Below are 22060 nucleotides of genomic sequence, written 5' to 3'. Positions count from 1 at the left end.
GGCTAGCGTAGACTCACACTACCAGACACTAGAATCTTGGGAAAGAATAATATCTTGGCGTGTTCTAGAAGTTGGGTTGGTGTAAGAGAAAAAAAAAACAAATACCTTTATTTTTCTTTATTAGCCTTCTTTATTCTTATGAGCTACAATAATTTAAGAAAGTGACCAAATTAATTAATGAGGTGGGATTTGTTACATTAAAGAACAATGGGTAGCTTTATTTATTTGAAAATAAATAAAAGACATTCATAATTATGTCCCAAAAAAAAGTCATTTTCAAAATAAGAAACAAAAGAATTGTGTATGTATGAAGAAGAGAAAATTGAAAGTTTGAACCCTTGCCTTAATTAAGGGTGGTAAGGCTTGTAGTGGTTGTTTTATTACATCATATCATTCATACCCATCATATCATTCATACCCACGTAATCAAATGAGTATTATTATAGAATAATAATGATGAGATTAAACTATACCAATATCCTTTAGAGTCAGCCTCATGGCATCCATTATTGCATCATGTGTGTGCAAGAATAAGCCTTCGCTTTAAATTGAGCTTAGGGGTGGAAAGAAGCTTGGTAGCAATATCTGATAAACCTAGACGTGATTTTGTTCAACGGTTATACAAAATTTAGGTGGGAGGAGTTTAGGACTGAACGCATCCCCTATAATACATTTTGGGGTGATTTAGGTCTGATAGACATAAACATGATTTTGTTGAATAATCATACAAACACAAAATACCATAGTAATGTAATACAATATAAAAACAAATAAAGAGTTCGGCGTGACAGGGACATGCAGCCACAGATAACACGTCTTAGATGAGCATAATCGTGACACTCAACATCTCAAATATTTTGATAATTTAATTTATGAATTTGTCAGGTCTTCAAAGTCAAAGAAAATAGAAAGTTTGAGTTAATAACGTTTAACCAAACCCTTGCCTTAATTAATTAAAGCATAGTTGAGAGTACAGTACTGAGTCGACAACCGAGCTGTGGCTAGAGAAACAGCTTCCACACGCTCCACATGTGCGCAGAGTGTAACTAAGCGACTTAGATTAACATATAAATTTTTGGGTCGATGAACGAGTTGTGAATTGTGGCATTACGTAGGCTAGGGTGCACGAGTTTTCTTAGGTTGTGGGTTGTGTGTGTCTTGGGCTACCGAATTACCTCTTAGTTAAGGGTCACCTGAATCGAGTCTAACCAAACCTTCACTTCGTCTTCTACGCTTGACTACTCGACATCGTAACACTAGTTTCTTTCTCTTCTCCAACTAGTTTTTCAATAGCTACGAGCTCGATTCCGTTATCGTTGGTTACATTATACATTCATGACTTTGAAATAAGAATAAAATGTATTATTCAACATCTAAGCTCTACATAATGATGATTAAAAGAGTATTATGTATGAACAAACAAAATAGGAAGTTTGAATTAATAATGCGTAACATACGCTACATTATAACCTAATTGTTTAATTATATTCATACCCACGTAATTAAATTAGTATTATACCATAATAATAATAAAAAGATTAAATTATATAAAATACCTTGGATATGTTTAAATTATATACATTCATCTACCTTTAAATTTTCATTTTCTAAGATTTTGAAATTGTTTGAAAAATACACCATGATAAAATGAAAATTGACACGAAAATTGATGCACATGTCAGCTGATATGTAAAAATTTATTTTATGATTAATGTTCTATCAGATGTCGACGAAATATTCTAAATTGAAGTGAATGATCTTTTTCCTCTAAAGTTGAAACGGAATAGATAATTATATCACGTATACTTTTTAATATTTACCATTAACGAGCACTTTTTGAAATAATTTCAAGTTAAAGTTTTCAAAGTTTAGAAATATAATCGAAATATATTTCAAACTTCAAAAATAATTGGTATTTTAAACTAATAATTATTGAGCTTAATATCTTTATCCTTATCCTGGTTGGGTTACAATATGAGTAACGCCATGGCTCTCTATGAAAAGTTAAAAGTTGGAGGCTGATGTAGAATTAAGGATTCCGTTAAAAAGTTTCATGAAATAATTAATCAATAACCATACCACGTATCTAATGTCTTTTCAGATCAAATAAGAAGCTCCAAGTTACACGAAGGCGAATGGGACAAAGTTGACACTATCCTTTATTGGCACTAGATTTATGAATCTCCCTTTTTATTGGCGAAATTATCTCATTTGTGTAAATTATCTCATCTGCGGTCACACGAACTCTTGTTGATTTAGTTTTTAGTTTCATAAACAATGTTTTATACTAATTAAAAGTGTCACTCGTTTATATACCCATGATCAATGCTAAATGATCGTGAATTTTTAAAAATATCGAATAAGTCAATATTCAAATATTTGTCGGAGACACATAATTGAAAGTTTAAGAATCTATTGAACATTTTTTAAAGTTGAAGATTTATTAGATACGATTTTTTTTTAACATAATAGACACTTTTGAAAGTTCAAAAACCCATTAAACTCAAATCTAAGAGATCGAACTTATAATTAAAACATTTTTACTCGAATCAACATGGCATAGATGGGAAGGATTGTGTGGCCAAGAGCGTAACCGAAGATGTCGATGAGGAGAACAATTCACTCACTTGGAATGTGTTGGAGGGAGACCTATCAAAGTGAAATACTATATAACATTATATAGATCTTTACATGTTTCTAATAAAATGAGAATAAAGTTTGTAATATGTTTTTGACGCAATAATTATGCATTGTGTTTGAGCATTTCAATAAATAATCATACATTTCACTTAATAGGAATTGAAACATTTCAATAAATATTCAAATTACACGATGCTTTGAATATTAATCATGTACGTATCATGCATGAAGGAATGATTCATTATAAGCTCGTGTATGCACTTGTCTCAACTATTTAGCTCATGTTTTATCGGAAAACGAAAGTATAAGATGAATGAATATAAAAATATTTAAGTAAGTAATCTCCTCGTTATTCATTTATATTATAGAAATTATATTCAACTGCTCCCTGAAGATTTACAAATTTGAGGAATAGAAACTCGAATCAGAACAAAATTGTCCTCTTGATTTTCGAGAAAACAACACTCATTTATCCTTTAAATTAACCTCAAAACTTGGTTTAAACCCTCAAAATCTTATGTTTTACTAACATTTAGGAAGGAAATAGTTAGGGATTTATGGCACGCTCTCACATGTGACAGATCTGTTGTAATGACTCTATTTTTCTATTATAAATAAAGTATCTATTGCATGCATGACATATCTACTATGTGCGGAAAAATTCATTAAAAAGATTTCATAAACGATGTCATGGACTTATACTTTCATAATAAATTCATTAAAACAATAAGACGGAAAATTAATAATGTGAATTTAAATAAAATAAAGCAAAATAAAGTAATGCCCTAATCTAATTCAAGGGCCACAAAAGCAACATGAATGCATTTACCCTAACTTTGATCTCATGGTTGTCATAAGGACCTCATCATATGCACAAAAATGTCTTACCTTTACCTGAAAATTAAGAGTAGCACATGGTTTGAATGCTTTTAAAAAAATACTCAATAAGTAACCCCATTGTTAGAGTCGAAAAATGTGATCACATGCAATATGGTGAGACCTATCATTTCATAAAAACATCATGACATGACCTTGGACTCCGCTTTCCAGTTAAAAAAAGATTGGATGTGACACTTGAGTAAATGAGGGGTACATAAATGAACCAAGATCACATATGAATGAGAGCGATTCTGAGGATATGATGACTAAGAAAGGTTAAAGGAAATGAAAGATACTACTCATACCAACAAGGTACATCTTTCTTTTTGATGACTCAATCATAAGAATTCCATGGTTAAGCATGCTTTACTTGGAGCAATTCTATGTTGGGTGATCTACTAGACACTCTTAGGAATTTTCATAGGATGTAGGTGCGTGAAGACAAAGCATGTTAGAATGACTCGTGTTGGTTTGTGGAGATAGTCTTCACTCTAAGAAATAGTCTCTACTCTTAGGAAGCAAGGAGTAGCACGACTAATTGGGCTAGCACACGCTCATACTATCGAACATTATGGAGGGAAAGAACCCGCATAATATCTTAGTTAACCTAAGCTGGAGTTACTATCTTATCCTTGGTGCTAGTTTAAAACTAGCCTTGGAGAAAGAGTAAACCTATATAAGTCCATCGTATTTAGTTAGAATATGTTAAAGGATTTAATCCACATATTGTTCTCTAATTTAGCTTAACACACTCTAAATTGGTGAAACAATGACTATACTCACCTCAATTCCATCTTATAATCAAAAAAAGAAAAACAGTTCTAGAATCGTCTAAAATGGTTTAATAGAGTCGTAAGATTCAGATTAGGTCATGGATTGGGTCATGGGTTAGGTCACTAGATTAGGTTGGTACAGGTCTAAAAGTCGAGTCATTGGCAACCGATTAGGCTATGGACATGGAAGTCATTAAGAGAAAGAATGAATACCTCTATTTTTTTTTATTGTTATCCTTCTTTATTCTTATGCACTACAATAATTTAAGAAGGGACGAAATTGATTAGAAAACATTATTGATGAGGTGGGATTTGTTATATTATAGAACAATGGGTAGCTTTATTTATTTGAAAATATTGATCCATTCTAACTAACTTATATTTATATTTCAAGAACTTTTTTCCATACATATTAGAGGATTTTTCAAAATTAGATTCTTTAATTGTGTTGGATATGGCTTAGTTAAGAATTAATGAACGACTAAATTAATAAAAATATCATTAAACTTTGCACTGTGTTTTAAAAAATAATCAAATTATTTAACCATTTTTTAAAATATAAAAATCATATATATGAGACCCTTCAATATCTCAAAAACTTAATAACTCTACTTAGCTATCTCAAATATTGTGATAATTTAATTTATGAGTTTACTGGTCTTCAACGTCAAAGAACCTAACATTATATCACTAAAAACAAGTTTAACTTCATAATGCAAGATTAAAAGAGAATTAAGTATGAAGAAGAGAAAATAGAAAGTTTGAATTAATAACGTTTAACCTAACCCTGATCTTAATTAAGGCTTGTAGTGGTTGTTTTATTACATCATATCATTCCTACCCACGTAATCAAATGAGTATTATTATAGAATAATAATGAAAAGATTAAACTATATCAATATCCTTTAGAGTAAGCCTCATGGCATCCATTATTGCATCATGTGTGAGACTAAGCCTTCTCTTTAAATTAAACTTAGTAGTGGAAAGAAGTTCGATAGCAACATCTATCTTTATCTTTATCTTTGTAACTTGTTCTTTCAAGTCAACTCAATGGCTCTTTATGGAAAGTTGGAGACTGAGGTAGAAATTAAAGCTTCAGCTGAGAAGTTTCACGAAATACTTCATCAAAAGCTTCACCATATCTCGAATGCTTCTTCAGATAAAATAAAAAGCTGCGAGTTACATGAAGGAGAATGGGGCAAAGTTGGCTCGATCCTCTATTTCACCTACGTGCATGGTTTGTTAATTAATATACGATCTCTTCCAATCTCCCACTTTTTATCTTTTATCGATTAAATTGTAAGTTCAGTTTCTAAACTTTAAAATTTGTGTTTATTAGATTTATGTTCTTTCCTAACCCTTTTTGTTTGAATGTTATATTTAATGAACGTTTTGTGGATTAAACCCACATAGATGGAAAGGTTTCTGTGGCAAAGGACCTTATAGAAGCTGTTGACGAGGAGAACAATTCATTCACATGGAAAGTGTTAGAGGGAGACATTTTAGAGCACTACAAGAGCTTCAGAATTAGAGTAAAATCTATCCCAAAGGATGAGGGAAGTGTGATTCACTTTACTTTGGAATATGAAAAGCTGCATGAAGGAATTCCAGATTCACACAGTTTGCTTCAGCTTTGTGCTGATATCTCCAAAGACATTGAGGCTTACCTTATGGGAAACAATAATGAAGGTTCATTTATAGCCAAGGCATGACCAACAAACCTCTCACTTCACCCATAACTAAGGTGGTGCTATTACTATATTATGGAATAATACTTGGCAATTACTATGTTGCTAATTAGTGTTTTATACTTGGCATAGCTAAGGTGGTGTTTTATAAGTGTTGTGAAATGTTATAATCTCTGATCTTTGTATGCTTTTAATAAAATAGAACAAAGTTTGTGTCTTGGTGCAATAATTGAACGTCGTAATGATGCAACTTCTCGGATTAGGATTTGGAATTTGGATTCAACATTTGATGACCTAGACATATCCTTATGACATTGTCATCTTTCCTACTCCTTACTTCTTAAGAGTGAATACTATCCACACGACCAACTTAAGTCATTCAGATATGTTTTGTCCTTACTCACGTGTATCTTAGGAAAATTCTTCAAAGGTCACCTAACATAAAACTAATCTAAATTAAACACACAACTGTGAAGTTTTTATGATCGAGCTATGGAAGTACTTTTTTGATATATATAGTAACTTTCAATTATTTTAAGTTTTTCTTAACTATCTTATTCTCAACATCATTCTCATTCCGACATAGTCTCAGTTCATTCATATACTCTTTCTTTACTCGGATATCACACTTAATTAAAGAATTGAAACATGGAATTATTTGACCAACATGTTATAAATATATCTTTGACGGAATAGATTTAGGTCTCTCAATTACATATTAGGCCACAAAATATCTTCAAGTTTAAACTTCATTATGTAAAGAGTAATTGGGTATGGATTCTCTAACTTGTAAATTTCATTAAAATGATTAAATTGACTAATTTGAGCTTAACATTTAATAAATTTTTTGATTTATATTAATCTTTGGTACAAACTTTACTCAATTTAATTTGTTTGTTCACCCCCTTTCTCTTCTTTTTCTTTCTCAATTTCCTTTACTTTCCCATCATATTCATCATCCTAATTCATCAATCTCCTTATTATCCTTCCTCCTTTTATCTCTAATCAATACCAATTTAGAGAATAAAAAGGGAAAAAAAAAAGAAAGAAAGAAAGAAGAGAGATGAGAGATGAAATGGGTTTAAGAGAGGTGAGATGGGTTTAAGTTAGCTTCAAACTAAGCCTTGGCCGAGCAAGATCAAATGAACACTGACTCAGAATTTTTTTGTGGTTTCTGCTTAGACCAATCAAGGAAGTGAGCTTACTATTGGAGTACTTTGAGGCTAAGTTGGACGAATTGTATGATGTATGATTAACACGTATTTTGTGGCTTATCTACGTGTTATTACATGTATTATGTTATGCTTATAAACTTTTTATGATAAGTGTGATTTTAATATACTGATCTATATATGTTATTATACAATGTTCATGTTATGCCTTATGAGACACTTGATGACCTATGTATGATAAGTATGAATAATATGTCATGTACATGTATGTATGTCTCGTAGAAAGATTATATCATGAAATGTATGGAAGTATCATGTGTATAATGACCATGTACTATAATTTGAAATGTAGGATCTCACGCATGTTATAAGTCACAAACATAGGTTACTTCTTTACTATGTTATATATGGACGCGTTCACCATGATATGATATGCACTTCTTTCTTTCAGTTGATTTTCAATAGAGTGAGTGTTCATTAGCTCGTAGTCAGGCCTAGGAAATACGTATACGATGTCATTTAGTGGATTCATGTGTGCAAGCATGAACCAGCAGATACTACTTTGTGTCCAACTATACCCGTAAAAGAAAGTGGACTCAATGAATAGTCAAGAAAATCAGGTCCCACCATGAACCATGAACCATGTTGCATGTAATTGTATTTTTCGATGCCAACAATGGAGTAACGAAATATTTTTAAATATTTGACCTACTTTTAACATTTTTTAGGTAAAAGTTACAACATAAGATGACAACGTCAACTAAGGAAGCCATGAAATCAAGTTTGATATTAGAAGCGTACAAAAATTCAACTCGTGATGGCATAACATGCTAAATCACGACATAGTATAGTATGTTTATTTAAGTATAAAACACTAATTAGCAACATAGTAATTGCCAATAATTATTCCATAGCATAGTAATAGCATCACCCTGGCAATGGGTGGATAGAGAGACTTGTTGTTCATGCCTTAGCACTTACAAACGAACCTTCATCAGTGTCTCCCATAAGGTGAGTATCAATGTCTTTGGCGATACCAGCACAAAGCTGCAGAAAAGTGTGTGGATCTGGAATTTTTTCATGCAGCTTTTCATATTCCAATGTATAGCGAATCACACTTCCCTTATCCTTTGGGATACATTGGGTCTTCATCTTGAAGCTCTTGCAGGACTTCTCCCCCTCCAACACTTTCCAAGTGAGTGAATTGTTCTTCTCATCAACATCTTCGGTTATGGTCTTTGTCACACAATCGTTTCCATCTATGCAATATTGATTCGAGTAAAAATGGTTAAATTATAAGTTCCTTCTTTAAAATTTTAGTCTATTAGATTTTTGAACGTTCAAAAGTGTTTAATGTGTTAAAAAAAATTCAATTTCGTATCCAATGAATCTTCAACTTTAAAAAATGTTTAATAGATTCTTAAACTTTCCTCTTTGATAGATATCTCAATGATTAGCTTTGTGTGTTTATGTAATAATCCAAGATCACTATTAGTAAATATTGTCCATTTTGGCCCGTTACGTGTCGCTGTTAGTCTCGCGATATTAGGATGTGTTTAATATGGAGAGGGTCTATCCCTACTCTGACCAGTGTCTCGCATTGTTCGGTGGCTGGTTTTGATGCCATTTATAACGAGTCATAGTGGACAATATTTGCAAGCGGTGGGCTTGAGTTATTATAAATGGTATCAGAGGTAGACACTAGACAGTGTGTCGTGAGGATGTTGGGCCACCAAGGGGGTGAATTGTGAGATCACACATCGGTTAGAGACAAACGAAACATTCCTTACAAGGGTGTGGAAGCCTCTCCTTAAAAGACAACATGTTAAAATTTTGAGATTGGTGGCGATAAGTAATATGCCAAAATAGACAATATCCGCTGACAGTGAACTTAGACGGTTATCGTTTAATAGGTTATAGACCAATTTAATATTTTTTAAAATTCATGATTTATCTATAAAACATACCATTGAACTTAGTTTGCCCATTCATCTGTAAAGAGACTTCCGATATATGGTGAGGTTTTTGATGAATTATTTCATAAACCTTTTAGTTGGAGCCTCAATTTCTATATTAATCTCCCACTCAAAACCACTCTTATTCAGATATTATCTCAGTTCATTTATGTACCATTCTTTTATTGAGTGTCACATCCAACCTTTTTTGGACGGGAAAGCGGAGTCCAAGGCCATGTCATGATGTTTTTATGAAATGATAGGTCTCACCATATTACAAGTGATCACATTTTCCATCCCCAACAGTGAGGTTACTTATTAGATATTTTTTAAAGCCTCAAGTCACGTGCCTCTTACCTTTAAGGCACTCTTGTATAGATGATGATGTCGTGATGACAACCATGAGACCGAAGTTATGGTTAATGCATTCATGTTGCTTTTGTGGCCCTTAGGTTATGTCACAACATTACTTTATTGTACTTTATTATATTTAAATTTCCGTTATTAATTTTCCACCGTATTGTTTTAATGAATTTATTATGAAAGTATAAGTCCATGACTCAAGATAATCCAAGTAATGATTCATATTCCTTCCTGCTACGTGATTAATTTTCAAACGGATTATGTATGTAGATTTTGATTGAAAATGTTTCAAACCCCAATTAAAGAAATGAATGATTTTAAATATTGAAATTAACGAGTTGATTTTATTTCACGTCATTAGTAGCGATTTGTGATTCGAGAATTTCAGTTTCACTTGGTAATTCCAACAAGAAGGAATGTTCAAACACAATACACAACGTTAACAATTATTGCACCAAAACATTTTTTACAAACTTTATTCCCATTTTATTAGAAGCATACAAAGATATATATTATAGTATTTCATAGTGATGGTGACATAAAATAGGTTAAATCACGACATAATATATTTATTTAAGTATAAAACAACGATTAGCAACCTAGTAATTGCCAGTTATTATTCCATAACATAACATAGTAATAGCACCACCCAAGAGCTATGAGTGGTTTGTTGGTCATGCCTTGGTTATAAATGAGCCCTCATTAATGTCTCCCATAAGGTAAGCATCAATGTCTTTGGCGATATCAACACAAAGCTGAAGAAAAGTATGAGAATCTGGAATTCCTTTATGAAGCTTCTCATATTCCAAACCATAATGAATCACACTTCCCTTCTCCTTTGGGATAGATTTGATTTTAATTTTGAAGCTCTTACAGCCATTCAAAAGGTCTCCCTCTAATACTTTCCAAGTGAATGAATTGTTCTTCTCATCGACCGCTTCTATTACAGTCTTCACCACACAATTCTTTCCATCTATATGGGTTTAATCCATAAAACGTTGGTTAATTATAATTGAATTGATAAAAGATAAAAAGTGAAAGTTTGGAAGAGCGTGTTGTCAATGACTGCATGTCCATGACATGTCAAATTCTTTATTTGTTTTCATGTTGTAGTGCATTACTATTATATTTTCTATTTATATGGTTATTCGACGAAATTATGTCTAGGTTTGCGAGACCTGAATCGCCAAAAAATGTACTAAAGAGAGATGTGATCAATTGTCAACTCCTTCTACCTAGATTTTGTATGACCTTTCGACGAAAACACATCTAGGTCTGCCAGACAAGAATTGCTCTAAAATGAGTTGTCAAATTCTCCTCTCTAAATTATATGATATTTAAGCTGTGATGTTTTTTTTTTTTTTTTTTTTTTTTTTAAGTCACTTTTGAACGGTCTTTCAATCTTGTTTTCAAATTCTCTTCTCATGCCCACAAAAAAATGGTCCTTAATATGAAAAAATGTCTTGCAATATAAATATAAATTAATTCTATTTATGAATGGATCATTATTTTCAAAATGACTTCTTTTTACATAATTATGAATGTCTTTTATTTATTTTCAAATAAATAAAGCTACCCATTGTTCTTTAATGTAACAAATCCCACCTCATCAAATGTGTCCTAATCAATTTGGTCACTTCTTAGATTATTCTTAAATGATTGTGGTGCATAAGAATGATAATACACAAATCTCTTAATTACTTTTCAGTTCCATCGACTTTTAATTTGATGTTGTACGTTAAATCAATTCTTAGCTTAAAGTCTCGAAATCTTCGATATGTCTTCAAATTTCAAGATTTATAGGGAATCTTTGATCTTTAAGAGTTATAGAGAATTTTTCGAGAACTCAACCTTTTTCGATCCTCCAAAATGAAAGAAATCTCATCTGGGGACGAATGGAAGATTATGAAAAAAGATGGACGTTTTATGCCAAGAACAAAAAGCCCACGTACTCCAATGGTTGAATCTCAAACATTTAATTTATATTTTGAATGCTATTTGTTTTTTTTTTTTTTTAAGTTAAGTATGTATTATATATGAACTTTTGAAATGAACTTAATTACACGTCTCAATTATTAAACGAGCACCACTATCTTTGTAAAAGTAATCTTTTTAATGTGTGCATAGGATTCGTATCAAGATTTGAAATTCAAATCTGATATTTGATGGTCACGACATGATATTCCCCAGCATCCCATGGGACAGGTCATGTACTTTCATTTTGTTATCCCACAAACGAATTTTTAAGAGTGAAGATTATTTCTACAGACCAACACAAATCTTTCAGCATATTTTGTCTTCCCTCACAAACTTTTTAGGAAAATTGAGTACATCCAAGGTAAAATTGCTCCAAACAAAACACACTTAACTTTAGAGTTCTTATAATTGAGTCGACGAAAAGAAAAGTGCACCTTATTGGTATATAAGTATTAAGTTTCAATTTTTTAAAAATTTTCTTAGTCGTTCCCATTCAGATGTAGTTCCGATTCATTTAGTGTTACACAAACAAAGAAGTTAGGTTGTTCACTTCATTGATTTCACTTCATTCTCTCACTAATTAACATATCATAAGCTATTCATTCATGTTATTCTTCCTTTTCAAATATAACATGTTGATAATGATGAATTAATATTTTTCTATGTCAATAGTAGCAATCGAGGATCGAAGATCTTGAAAAACTTATAGTTACAACTACTCATCCAACAAAAATGCATATTAGTACACAATGTTAACAACTATTGCACCAAGACACATTTTATTAGAAGCATACAATGATTTGGATTATTGTTGTTCATGCCTTAGCAATTATTATTCCATAACATAGTAATAGATAGACACTTGTTGCTCATGCTTTAGCAGTTATACACGAACCTTCATTATCATATCCCATGAGGTGAGCATCAATGTCATTGGCGGCATTAGCACAAAGCTGAAGAAAAGTGTGTGGATCTTGAATTTGTTCATGCAGCTTCTCATATTCCAAAGTAATGTGAACCACACTTCCCTTCTCCTTTGGTATACATTGGACTTTAACTCTGAAGTTCTTGAAGTTATTTGAAATGTCTCCCTCTAACTCATTCCACGTTACTGAATTGTTCTCCTCATCCACAGCTTCTATTACCCTCTTTGACACAGAAACCTTCCCTTCTATTACTCGAACAAAAATGGATAAATTATAAGTAGTTTTAAGTTTAGGTTTATTTTGTCCTTTTATCTCTTAAAATGTTTGATGTAAAAAGAGAATGAGTGTTAGTGAGGACGTTGAGACTCAAATAGGTGGATTATGAGATCCCACATCGAAAGGAACGAAACATTTTTTATTAGATGCCTTTATTAGATAACTCAACTCTCCACCTACTCTATGTTTTTTAAAATTTTGGGTTAGCTACTAACACAAATTTTAGAGGTAGAGTTAAAGAACTGTTACGTACGTCGTGAGTCTTATAATTTGAAAACGCTTCTACTAATGAGAGATTTCACACCCTTATAAGAATGTTTTGTTCCTCTCTCTCCAATCAATGTGAGATCTCACAACATATTTTTTAAAACACAAGTGTAGTTTCCAATTAGATTTCAAAAAAAAAAAAAAAAAAAAAAAACAAAATAATGATCAAACAAAGCTTTTAAATATTTTAAAATTTTGGTGACTTATTGTAAATATTAAAATTATAAACTAACTCATAAAAGATAAAATAAAAATAAAAAAGTTTCGAACAAATGAATATAAATGAACAACCAATGACAGGTATAAAGATAGAGATTGCAACAAACAACTCTCGTGGTCTCGAATAAAAAAAATAAGAATTTTGAATATTAAAAAGCTTTATCCATAGAACATATGGCGTAACATAGATAATAAATAAATGGGAGTTAATATGATTCCAATTGCCATTACCAAAGTAATTAGTATTTTTGTGTTAGTTTGTGGAGATAATTTTCATCTTAGAAGTAATGAATAATTAAAATATGGATTCCAATTTATTCTTTTTTTATTATGATATAATACTACTTTGGTTATATGAACAATATGATATAATTAAACAACCACTATAAGACTTAATTAAGGCTAGGGTTATAATGTAGTAGGTTATACATTATTAATTCGAACCTTCTATTTTTTATAATTCTCTTTTAATCATGCATTATGGAGAACTTAGGTTATGTTACGCTATATGATATGCCAAATACTATTATAGTATAAATGAAATACCAAGTTATGTTATGATATGACATTTTATGTTACGAGATGTCATGATACACTATGATTATTATGTTACACCATGATATGTTTTAAAATAAAGAAATCTATGATGCACAACCTTAATATGTCATGACTTGGAAGCTAGGTTATGTATGAATGATGTATAAGATTATGTATGCATAATTAATGAGTTTAATATGTGATGAATTAATAGAGATTGTCTTGCATTATTTATTACGCCACGATGGAAAGTATGGGGACCACATGCATAATTGTATGTTCATGTGTATCGGGATACTTCCCCTTTATGATGAGTAAGGACACGTACACCAGGAGACTGAAATGATCATCATGTTTATCATGATGCTACGACGGTCGCTATTCCCTCTGGGTGTTCGACAATAGTTCATCAACAAGTGCTAGCCCAACCAACAAGTCAAAGGGGTGTGCGAACCCACCTGGTGAGCCCACGTTCACACATGTGAATCATGTGTAGAGAAGTACTACTCATCCAATTTAGCTCGGACTGGAAAGTCACCTAAGGGAATGACATGAAATGATGTTTTAAATGATAAGTACTCATATTGTATGTAATTGCATTCCCGACCCCAATAGTAGAGTTATTTATTAAGTATTCTTAAAATACAAGTCTTGTGCTATTTTTATATTTTAGGTAAAGGTGAGACACTTTGTATGGAGCCGCATTGAAGATCATGGAATTTGTGTTAGGGTAGTTGCACTTTATTTATCTTGTCGCCCTTAGGTTAGATCAGGAAATTGTTTTTCTGTTTTCTCTATTTTATTTTGTCTAGTTTTTGGATATATGGTTTATTCTCGGTTTCATATGTTTGGGATTGATTTAAGGTTTTTATTTTTAACATGTAAGTCCATGAAATGAAATCGTTTATGAACTATTTGAAATGAATGTTTTTCGCATAAAAAAGTCATGTCATGAATGTGATAATGACTCTATTTCGGTAAAAAAAAAATAAAAAATAAAAAATAAAAAACTAAGATTTGCAATGATATTTCACCATTAAAGATAAAGATAGCATAGAACAAGCTAAACAAAGCATTATTTAAGTATAACACTATAATTAGCAACATAATAATTGCCAATTCTTATTCCATAACATAGTAATAGCATCACCCTGGCAATGGGTGGAGAGAGCTAGCGACTTTTTCATGCCTTAGCACTTACAAATGAACCTTCATTAGTGTCTCCCATAAGGTGAGTATCAATGTCTTTGGCGACATCAACACAAAGCTGAAGAAAAGTATGTGAATCTGGAATTGCTTCATGCAGCTTTTCATATTCCAAAGTAATGTGAATCACACTTCCCTTATCCTTTGGGATACCTTGGACTTTAATTCTGAAGCTCTTGTTGCGCTTTAAATGGTCTCCTTCTAACTCTTTCCAAGTGAATGAATTGTTCTCCTCATCCACATCTTCAATTAGGTTCTTGGCCACACAAGCCTTCCCATCTACACGGGTTTAATCCACAAGACATTCGTTAAATATAATATAGATGCAATATTGATTCAAAGAAAAATTGGTACATACACATCAGGATGTAAGCGATCTTGAGAATAAGATAACTAAAAAAAACTTAAATGAAATGAAAGTTACTACTTATAGTAGGTGCATCTTTCTTTTCGGTGCTTCAATCATAGGAGTTTCATAGTTAAGTGTGTTTTACTTTGAACAATTATATACTGAGTGACCTCTTGAAAATTTTTCTAATGCATACAAATGAAGACAAAATATGTTAGAATGACTCGTCTTGATTTGTGAGAATAATTTTCACTCTTAGAAGAGAAAAGTAACATGACCATGTTGCAGGGGAATGTCAGAGTCATAAAAGTTATGTTTTTTTTTAAATATAGATGATAAAAGATATTGAAAGCTTCGAACATATCAAATATAAATAAACAAACCATGAACGTAGTTGAAATAAATGATAGATCCAACTTTGCCCCATTTGCCTTCGTGTAAATCGCAACTTAGTATTTTATCTTTATCTGAAGAGATATTAGACATATGGTGAGGTTTTTGATGAATTATGGTCATCTTTTAGGCTCGTAAGAGAAAGGTCAAGTCTGAATTAGGTAAATAGTCAACCTAACCACATGTCCCTAATCTAACATGATACTAGTTCATTAGAATTAACTTCGGGTGCACACAATAACTATCAAGAATCATGATACATAATCCATGCATAATAAATATATATATGCTCAACGGGACAATAACATTCATCAAGCACCCGAAGCGCAGATCACAAATTCTCACCCTCCTTTTAGCATGAATTAAACACATATCTACGGTGGAACCATAAAGCATACAAGCATTCTATACATCATTGTTAAGAATAAGAAACATAAGTGAGATCCTATATCTATTAATGTTCACCATCTCTATATAGGATAAAAGTTACCAAGAGAAAATATAATAATAACCAAATATGAAAATAAGATAAAATTTACCACCAACCAAATCCAAAAAATCCTAACGGATATAAAATATATTGTCCTACTAACTTTTTTTTCTAAAATAAAATTTCACAATAATGATGCTTCCATATTCCTAATTCTCTAGGTGATAATTCTCTAATCACCTAGGTTCATTTCATGTGAAACTATCCACCTAGGATAATTATTGTAGCATGCATGCAAAGAGAATCTTAATGTATTGCTTGACGACTCAGTGACTTAGCTCAGTTATCAGTACTCTCAGCTCAATTTGACAGCTCAATAATTTGGCTTGACGACTCAATGGGACGGCTCCTAAGAATTTTAATCATTTAGAATGAGATCATTATTTTGATATGGAAAATTTAAACATTTATGATATATAAGTTAGAACCAAAACAAAAACAACATTCCGAAGTTCAAACCTTCAAAATAAACTAATCTTTTGAAGTTATGATATCCGAATAAGTTAAAAGATACACTTTATTCCCATTTTATTGGAAGCATATAAACATTCATATTATAATATTTCTCCACAATTTTTTCTCATTCGTGATGGCATAGAACATAGTAATAGCCAATTATTATTCCATAATATATTGATACCACCATGCCTTAACCAATGGCTCAAACATCATTATTGTTTCCCATAAGGTGAGCCTCAATGTCTTTGGTGACCTCTGCACAAAGCTGAAGCAAAGTATGTGAATCTGGAATTCCTTCATGCAGCTTTTCATACTCCAAAGTAAAGTGAATTACACTTCCCTCATCCTTTGGGATACATTGGACTTTAATTTTGAAGCTCTTGTAGAGCTCTAAGAGGTCTCCCTCTACCACTCTCCATGTGAATGAATTCTTCTCCTCATCAACATCTTCAATTACCTTCTTTGCCTTGTGAACTCTTCCATCTAAAAGGTTTAGTTAAATATGATGTCGATTTAATATTGAATTTAAAAAAAATGTTGAATAAATTGCATAAAATTAGAAGTTTAGTGATCCATTACGCCAATAAATTTAAAAGTTCGAACTAAATATACTAAAAAAGAAAAAAAGATTCATAAATACAAATAAACAAACCAAGAATAATGCGCCAATTGAGGATAGTGTCAGCTTTGCCCCATTCGCTTTCATGTAACTCGACACTTTGTATTTTATCTGAACAGATATTGGACATATGGTGAGGTCTTTGATGAAGTATTTCATGAAACTTTTTCGCTGAAGCATTGATTTTTACCTCAGTCTCCAACTTTCCATAGAGAGCCATGGCTTTGAGTTACTACTCAAATTGTAACCCAACAAAAAGATATAGATATTGCTTCCAAGGTCAATTTAAAGAGAAGGCTTAGTCTCACACATGATGCGATAATGGATGCCATGAGGCTGACTCTAAAGCATATTGGTATAGTTTAATCTTATCATTATTATTCTATAATAATACTCATTTCATTAAGTGGGTATGGATAATATGATGGATATGAATGATATGATGTAATAAAACAACCACTACAAGTCTTACCAGCCTTAATTAAGGCAAGGGTTCAAACTTTCAATTTTCTCTTCTTCATACATCCACAATTCTTTTGTTTCTTATTTTGAAAATGACTGTTTTTTGGGACATAATTATGAATGTCTTTTATTTATTTTCAAATAAATAAAGCTACCCATGGTTCTAGAATGTAACAAATCCCACCTCATTAATCAATTTGGTCACTTTCTTAAATTATTGTAGCTCATAAGAATAAAGAAGGCTAATAAAGAAAAATAAAGGTATTTGTTTTTTTTTTCTCTTACACCAACCCAACTTCTAGAACACGCCAAGATATTATTCTTTCCTAAGATTCTAGTGTCTGGTAGTGTGAGTCTACGCTACCCAAATGAGCTACGCTACTCCTCACTTCTTATAGTTTCCTACGCTACTCCTCACTTCTTAAGATTGAAAACTATCTTCATAGACCAACACGAGTCCTTCTAACATGTTTTGTCTTCACTCACATGAAACATTTAACCATGAAGTTCTTATGATGGAGTCATCGAAAAGACAAGTGCACCTTGTTGGTATGAATAGTAGCTTTTATTTCTTTTAAATCTTTCTTAGTCGTCCTATTCTCAGAATCGCTCCCATTTAAAGGTTATCTCAGTTCATTTATGTACCCCTCCTTTACTCGAGTGTCACATCCAACCTTTTTTGGACTGGAAAGCAGAGTCCAAGGCCATGTCATGATGTTTTTATGAAATGATAGGTCTCACCATATTGCAAATGATCGCATTTTTCATCCCCAACCATGGAGTTACTTACTAGGTATTTTTTAAAGCCTCAATCCACGTGCTACTCTTACCTTTAAGGCACTCTTGTACATATTATGACGTCGTGATGACAACCATGAGACCGAAGTTATGGTTAATGCATTCATGTTAGCTTTTGTGGCACTTGGGTTAGATTAGAGCATTACTTTATTTTCCTTTATTTTATTTAAACTCATGTTATTAATTTTCCACCTTATCATTTTAATGAATTTATTATGAAAGTACAAGTCTATGCCATTCTTTGTGAAATATTTTAAATGAAAATTTTCGCTCATAGAAGACATGTCATGCATGCACGCACTATAAACCTTATTCTTAACAGAAAAACACCCTATCTTTCGCATGCTATTGATTATGAACCACACCCTTTAGGGAAGATAAGAAAATCACCTTGGTAAAAGTATTATAAGGAAATCACCGAACTGCCTGAAAATGAGATAAATATAAGTTACCTCAAGTTGCTTTAGACTTAAGAACTTTCGACGACAAAAGGTTTTAAGAAGAAAGAATTTGTAGTAAAAAAAAATTATACAACTGTTATGGTGAGGATTATTGGGAGTGAGTCCCACGTTGATTAATTTCATGGAAGATCATGAGTTTATAAGTGAAGAATAGTATCTCTATTTGGTATGAGATCTCTCGGAAAACCCAAAACAAAACCTTGAGAACTTATGCTCATAGTGAACAATACCATATCATTATGGAGAATCGTGATTCTTAACATGTTATTCGTATGTCGGTATAATAACAATGTGACTTAGGATAATCCAATTAATGATTCATTTTATTTAATGTTATTACAAACTTTATTTCCATTTTATTAGAAGCATATAATATAGTATTTCACAGTGATCCTACATCTATAATTAGGAACATTGTAATAGCCCATTATTATTGCATAACATAGTAATAGCACCACCTTAGCTATGGGTGGCGATAGAGGTTTGTTGGTCATGCCTTGGTTATAAATGAACCTTCATTATTATCTCCGATAAGGTAAGCATCAATGTCTTTGGCGACATCAACACAAAGCTGAAGAAAAGTATGAGAATCTGGAATTCCTTTATGAAGCTTCTCATATTCCAAAGCACAATGAATCACACTTCCCTTCTCCTTTGGGATAGATTGGATTTTAATTCTGAAGCTCTTGTAGCCCTTCAAAAGGTCTCCCTCTAATACTTTTCAAGTGAATGAATTGTTCTTCTCATCCACCGCTTCTATTACACTCTTCACTACACAATTATTTCCATCTATATGGATTTAATCCACACAACATTGGTTAATTATAATTGAATTGATAAAAGATAAAAAGTGAAAGCTTGGAAGAGATGTAATATTAATGAACAAACCATGAACGTAGCGCCAGTAGAGGATAGTGCCAACTTTGCCCCATTCACCTTCATGTAACTCGACGCCTTGTATTTTATCTGAACAGATATTGGACATATGGTGAGGTCTTTGATGAATTTCGTGAAACTTTTCCGCTGAAGTCCTAATTTTAACCTCGGTTTCTAATTTTCCATAGAGAGCCATGACTTTGAGTTATTGGAAGAACAAGTTACAAAGATAAAAATAGATATTGCTACCAAGCATGTCTCCCCTACTAAGCTCAATTTAAAGAGACACACATGATGCAATAACGGATGCCATAAGGGTTACTCTAAAAGATATTGTTGTAGTTTAATCTTATCATTATTATTCTATAATAATACTTATTTGATTAGGTGGGTTTGAATGATATGATGTAATAAAACAACTACTCCCTGCCTTAATTAAGGCAAGGGTTTGTACTAAATTCTCTTTTAATCTGACAAGTTAAACCCTTTTTTATCGATATAATGTTAGCTTCTGTGACGTTCTAAGACCGGTAAACTCATAAAATAAATTAAGTCATACCCACAAAAAATGGTCCTTAATATATATATATGAAAAAATACCTTGACATATAAATATAAATTAATTCTATTTATGAATGTATCATTATTTTCAAAATGACTTTTCTTTACATAATTATGAATGTCTTTTATTTATTTTCAAATAAATAAAGCTACCCATTGTTATTTAATGTAACAAATCCCAAGAATGTGCTCTAATCAATTTGGTCACTTCTTAAATTATTCTTAAATTATTGTAGTGCATAAGAATGATAATACACAAATCTCTTAGTTACTTTTTCAGTTCATATATGATCTTCATCGACTTTTAATTTGATGTTGTACGTTAGATCAATTCTTAGCTTAAAGTGTCGAAGATTTCAAGATTTATAGGGAATCTTTGATCTTTAAGAGTTATAGACAATTTTTCGAGAACTCAATTTTTTTCGATCCTCCAAAATGAAAGAAAAGAAACAAAACACACTTAATTTTGAAGTTTTTATAATTGAGTCAAGGAAAAGAAAAGTGCACTTTATTGGTATAAGTATTAAGTTTCAATTTTTTTAAAATTTTCTTAGTCATCCTATCTTCAAAATCGTTCTCATCCAGGTGTAGTCCCGATTCATTCATGTCATTTCCTTTACTCGAGTGTTACACAAACACAGAAGTTAGGTTGTTCACTTTATTGATTTTACTTCATTCTCTCACTAAATAACATAGCATAAATAAGCTATTCATTCATGTTATTCTTCCTTTTCAGATATAACATGTTGATGATGATGAATTAATATTTTTCTATGTCAATAGTACCAATCGATGATCGAAAATCTTGAAAAACTTATAGTTACCACTACTCATCCAACAAGAACGCATATTAGTACACAATGTTAACAATTATTGCACCAAAACACATATTTTATTAGAAGCATACAAAGATTTAGATTATTGTTGTTCATGCCTTAGCAATTATTATAACATAACATAGTAATAGGACCACCACCCAAGAGCTATGAGTGGTGGAGATAGAGACTTGTTGCTCATGCCTTAGCAGTTATACACGAACCTTCATTATCATATCCCATGAGGTGAGCATCAGTATCTTTGGCGGCATCAGCACAAAGCTGAAGAAAAGTGTGTGGATCTTGAATTTGTTCATGCAGCTTCTCATATTCCAAAGTAATGTGAACCACACTTCCCTTCTCCTTTGGTATACATTGGACTTTAACTCTGAAGTTCTTGTAGTTCTTTGAAATGTCTCCCTCTAACACTTTCCACGTTACTGAATTGTTCTCCTCATCCACAGCTTCTATTACCCTCTTTGACACACAAGCCTTCCCTTCTATTACTCAAATATTAAATGTTCAATTATAAATTAGGTTCATGGTAACCTATTTTTCTGTAGTAGATAACAAAATTTAGGGTTCGAGAACGGGCGATTAGACTTGATTTAATAAACTTGTTTATGGATCTTTTAACTTATGGTTTCTTAATCTCACAATTCACTTTTTTTTTGCGGCCAGTATTCTCGCCGGTCCATTGATTGGTGTCTAATTCTTATACCAACTCTAATAGTTTAAGCACAACGCTAGCAAATATTGTACATTTTAGCTCGTTACGTATCGTCGTCAATATTTTGTTTCACTCTCTAACTTACATGGGATGAGAGCATCTCCTTTAAAGACAAAAGTGTACTTAACTTTACAACAACAAACAAACCAAAAAAAAAAAAAAAAAAAAA

The 22060-nt window shown here is 31.8% G+C and overlaps 4 protein-coding genes across 5 annotated transcripts in view; 1 reads left to right on the top strand and 3 right to left on the bottom strand.

Moving 5' to 3' along the window:
* The first annotated feature begins 5301 nt into the window (after window positions 1–5301).
* Window positions 5302–6209, top strand: LOC111479488 (MLP-like protein 43). Its single transcript, XM_023124186.1, has 2 exons — window positions 5302–5529; window positions 5706–6209. The coding sequence occupies exons 1-2, from the start codon at window positions 5343–5345 to the stop codon at window positions 6002–6004; spliced, it is 486 nt and encodes a 161-aa protein (XP_022979954.1). The 5' UTR covers window positions 5302–5342; the 3' UTR covers window positions 6005–6209.
* A 3723-nt stretch (window positions 6210–9932) lies between these two features.
* On the bottom strand, window positions 9933–20029 carry LOC111479491 (MLP-like protein 43). The gene is made up of 2 exons (XM_023124188.1): window positions 19798–20029; window positions 9933–10443 (listed from the first exon to the last, which is right to left on the bottom strand). The coding sequence occupies exons 1-2, from the start codon at window positions 19979–19981 to the stop codon at window positions 10145–10147; spliced, it is 483 nt and encodes a 160-aa protein (XP_022979956.1). The 5' UTR covers window positions 19982–20029; the 3' UTR covers window positions 9933–10144.
* LOC111479499 (MLP-like protein 43) lies at window positions 16706–17466 on the bottom strand. Its single transcript, XM_023124197.1, has 2 exons — window positions 17222–17466; window positions 16706–17052 (listed from the first exon to the last, which is right to left on the bottom strand). Exons 1-2 carry the CDS (start codon window positions 17406–17408, stop codon window positions 16772–16774), a joined length of 468 nt encoding a protein of 155 aa, XP_022979965.1. The 5' UTR covers window positions 17409–17466; the 3' UTR covers window positions 16706–16771.
* A 1187-nt stretch (window positions 20030–21216) lies between the features above and the next one.
* The window catches only part of LOC111479516 (MLP-like protein 43), a 6533-nt gene continuing 5689 nt past the window's right edge, over window positions 21217–22060 (bottom strand). For both annotated transcript variants that reach the window (XR_002717644.1, XR_002717645.1), the window contains exon 2: window positions 21217–21661. The gene's annotated coding sequence lies outside the window, so the exon portion shown is untranslated. The remainder of the gene's footprint in view (window positions 21662–22060) is intronic.

Source organism: Cucurbita maxima, unplaced genomic scaffold (genome assembly GCF_002738345.1).
Source record: "Cucurbita maxima cultivar Rimu unplaced genomic scaffold, Cmax_1.0 Cma_Scf00005, whole genome shotgun sequence".
Classification (NCBI taxonomy): domain Eukaryota; kingdom Viridiplantae; phylum Streptophyta; class Magnoliopsida; order Cucurbitales; family Cucurbitaceae; genus Cucurbita; species Cucurbita maxima.
This window is presented reverse-complemented; position numbering and strand designations above follow the sequence as displayed.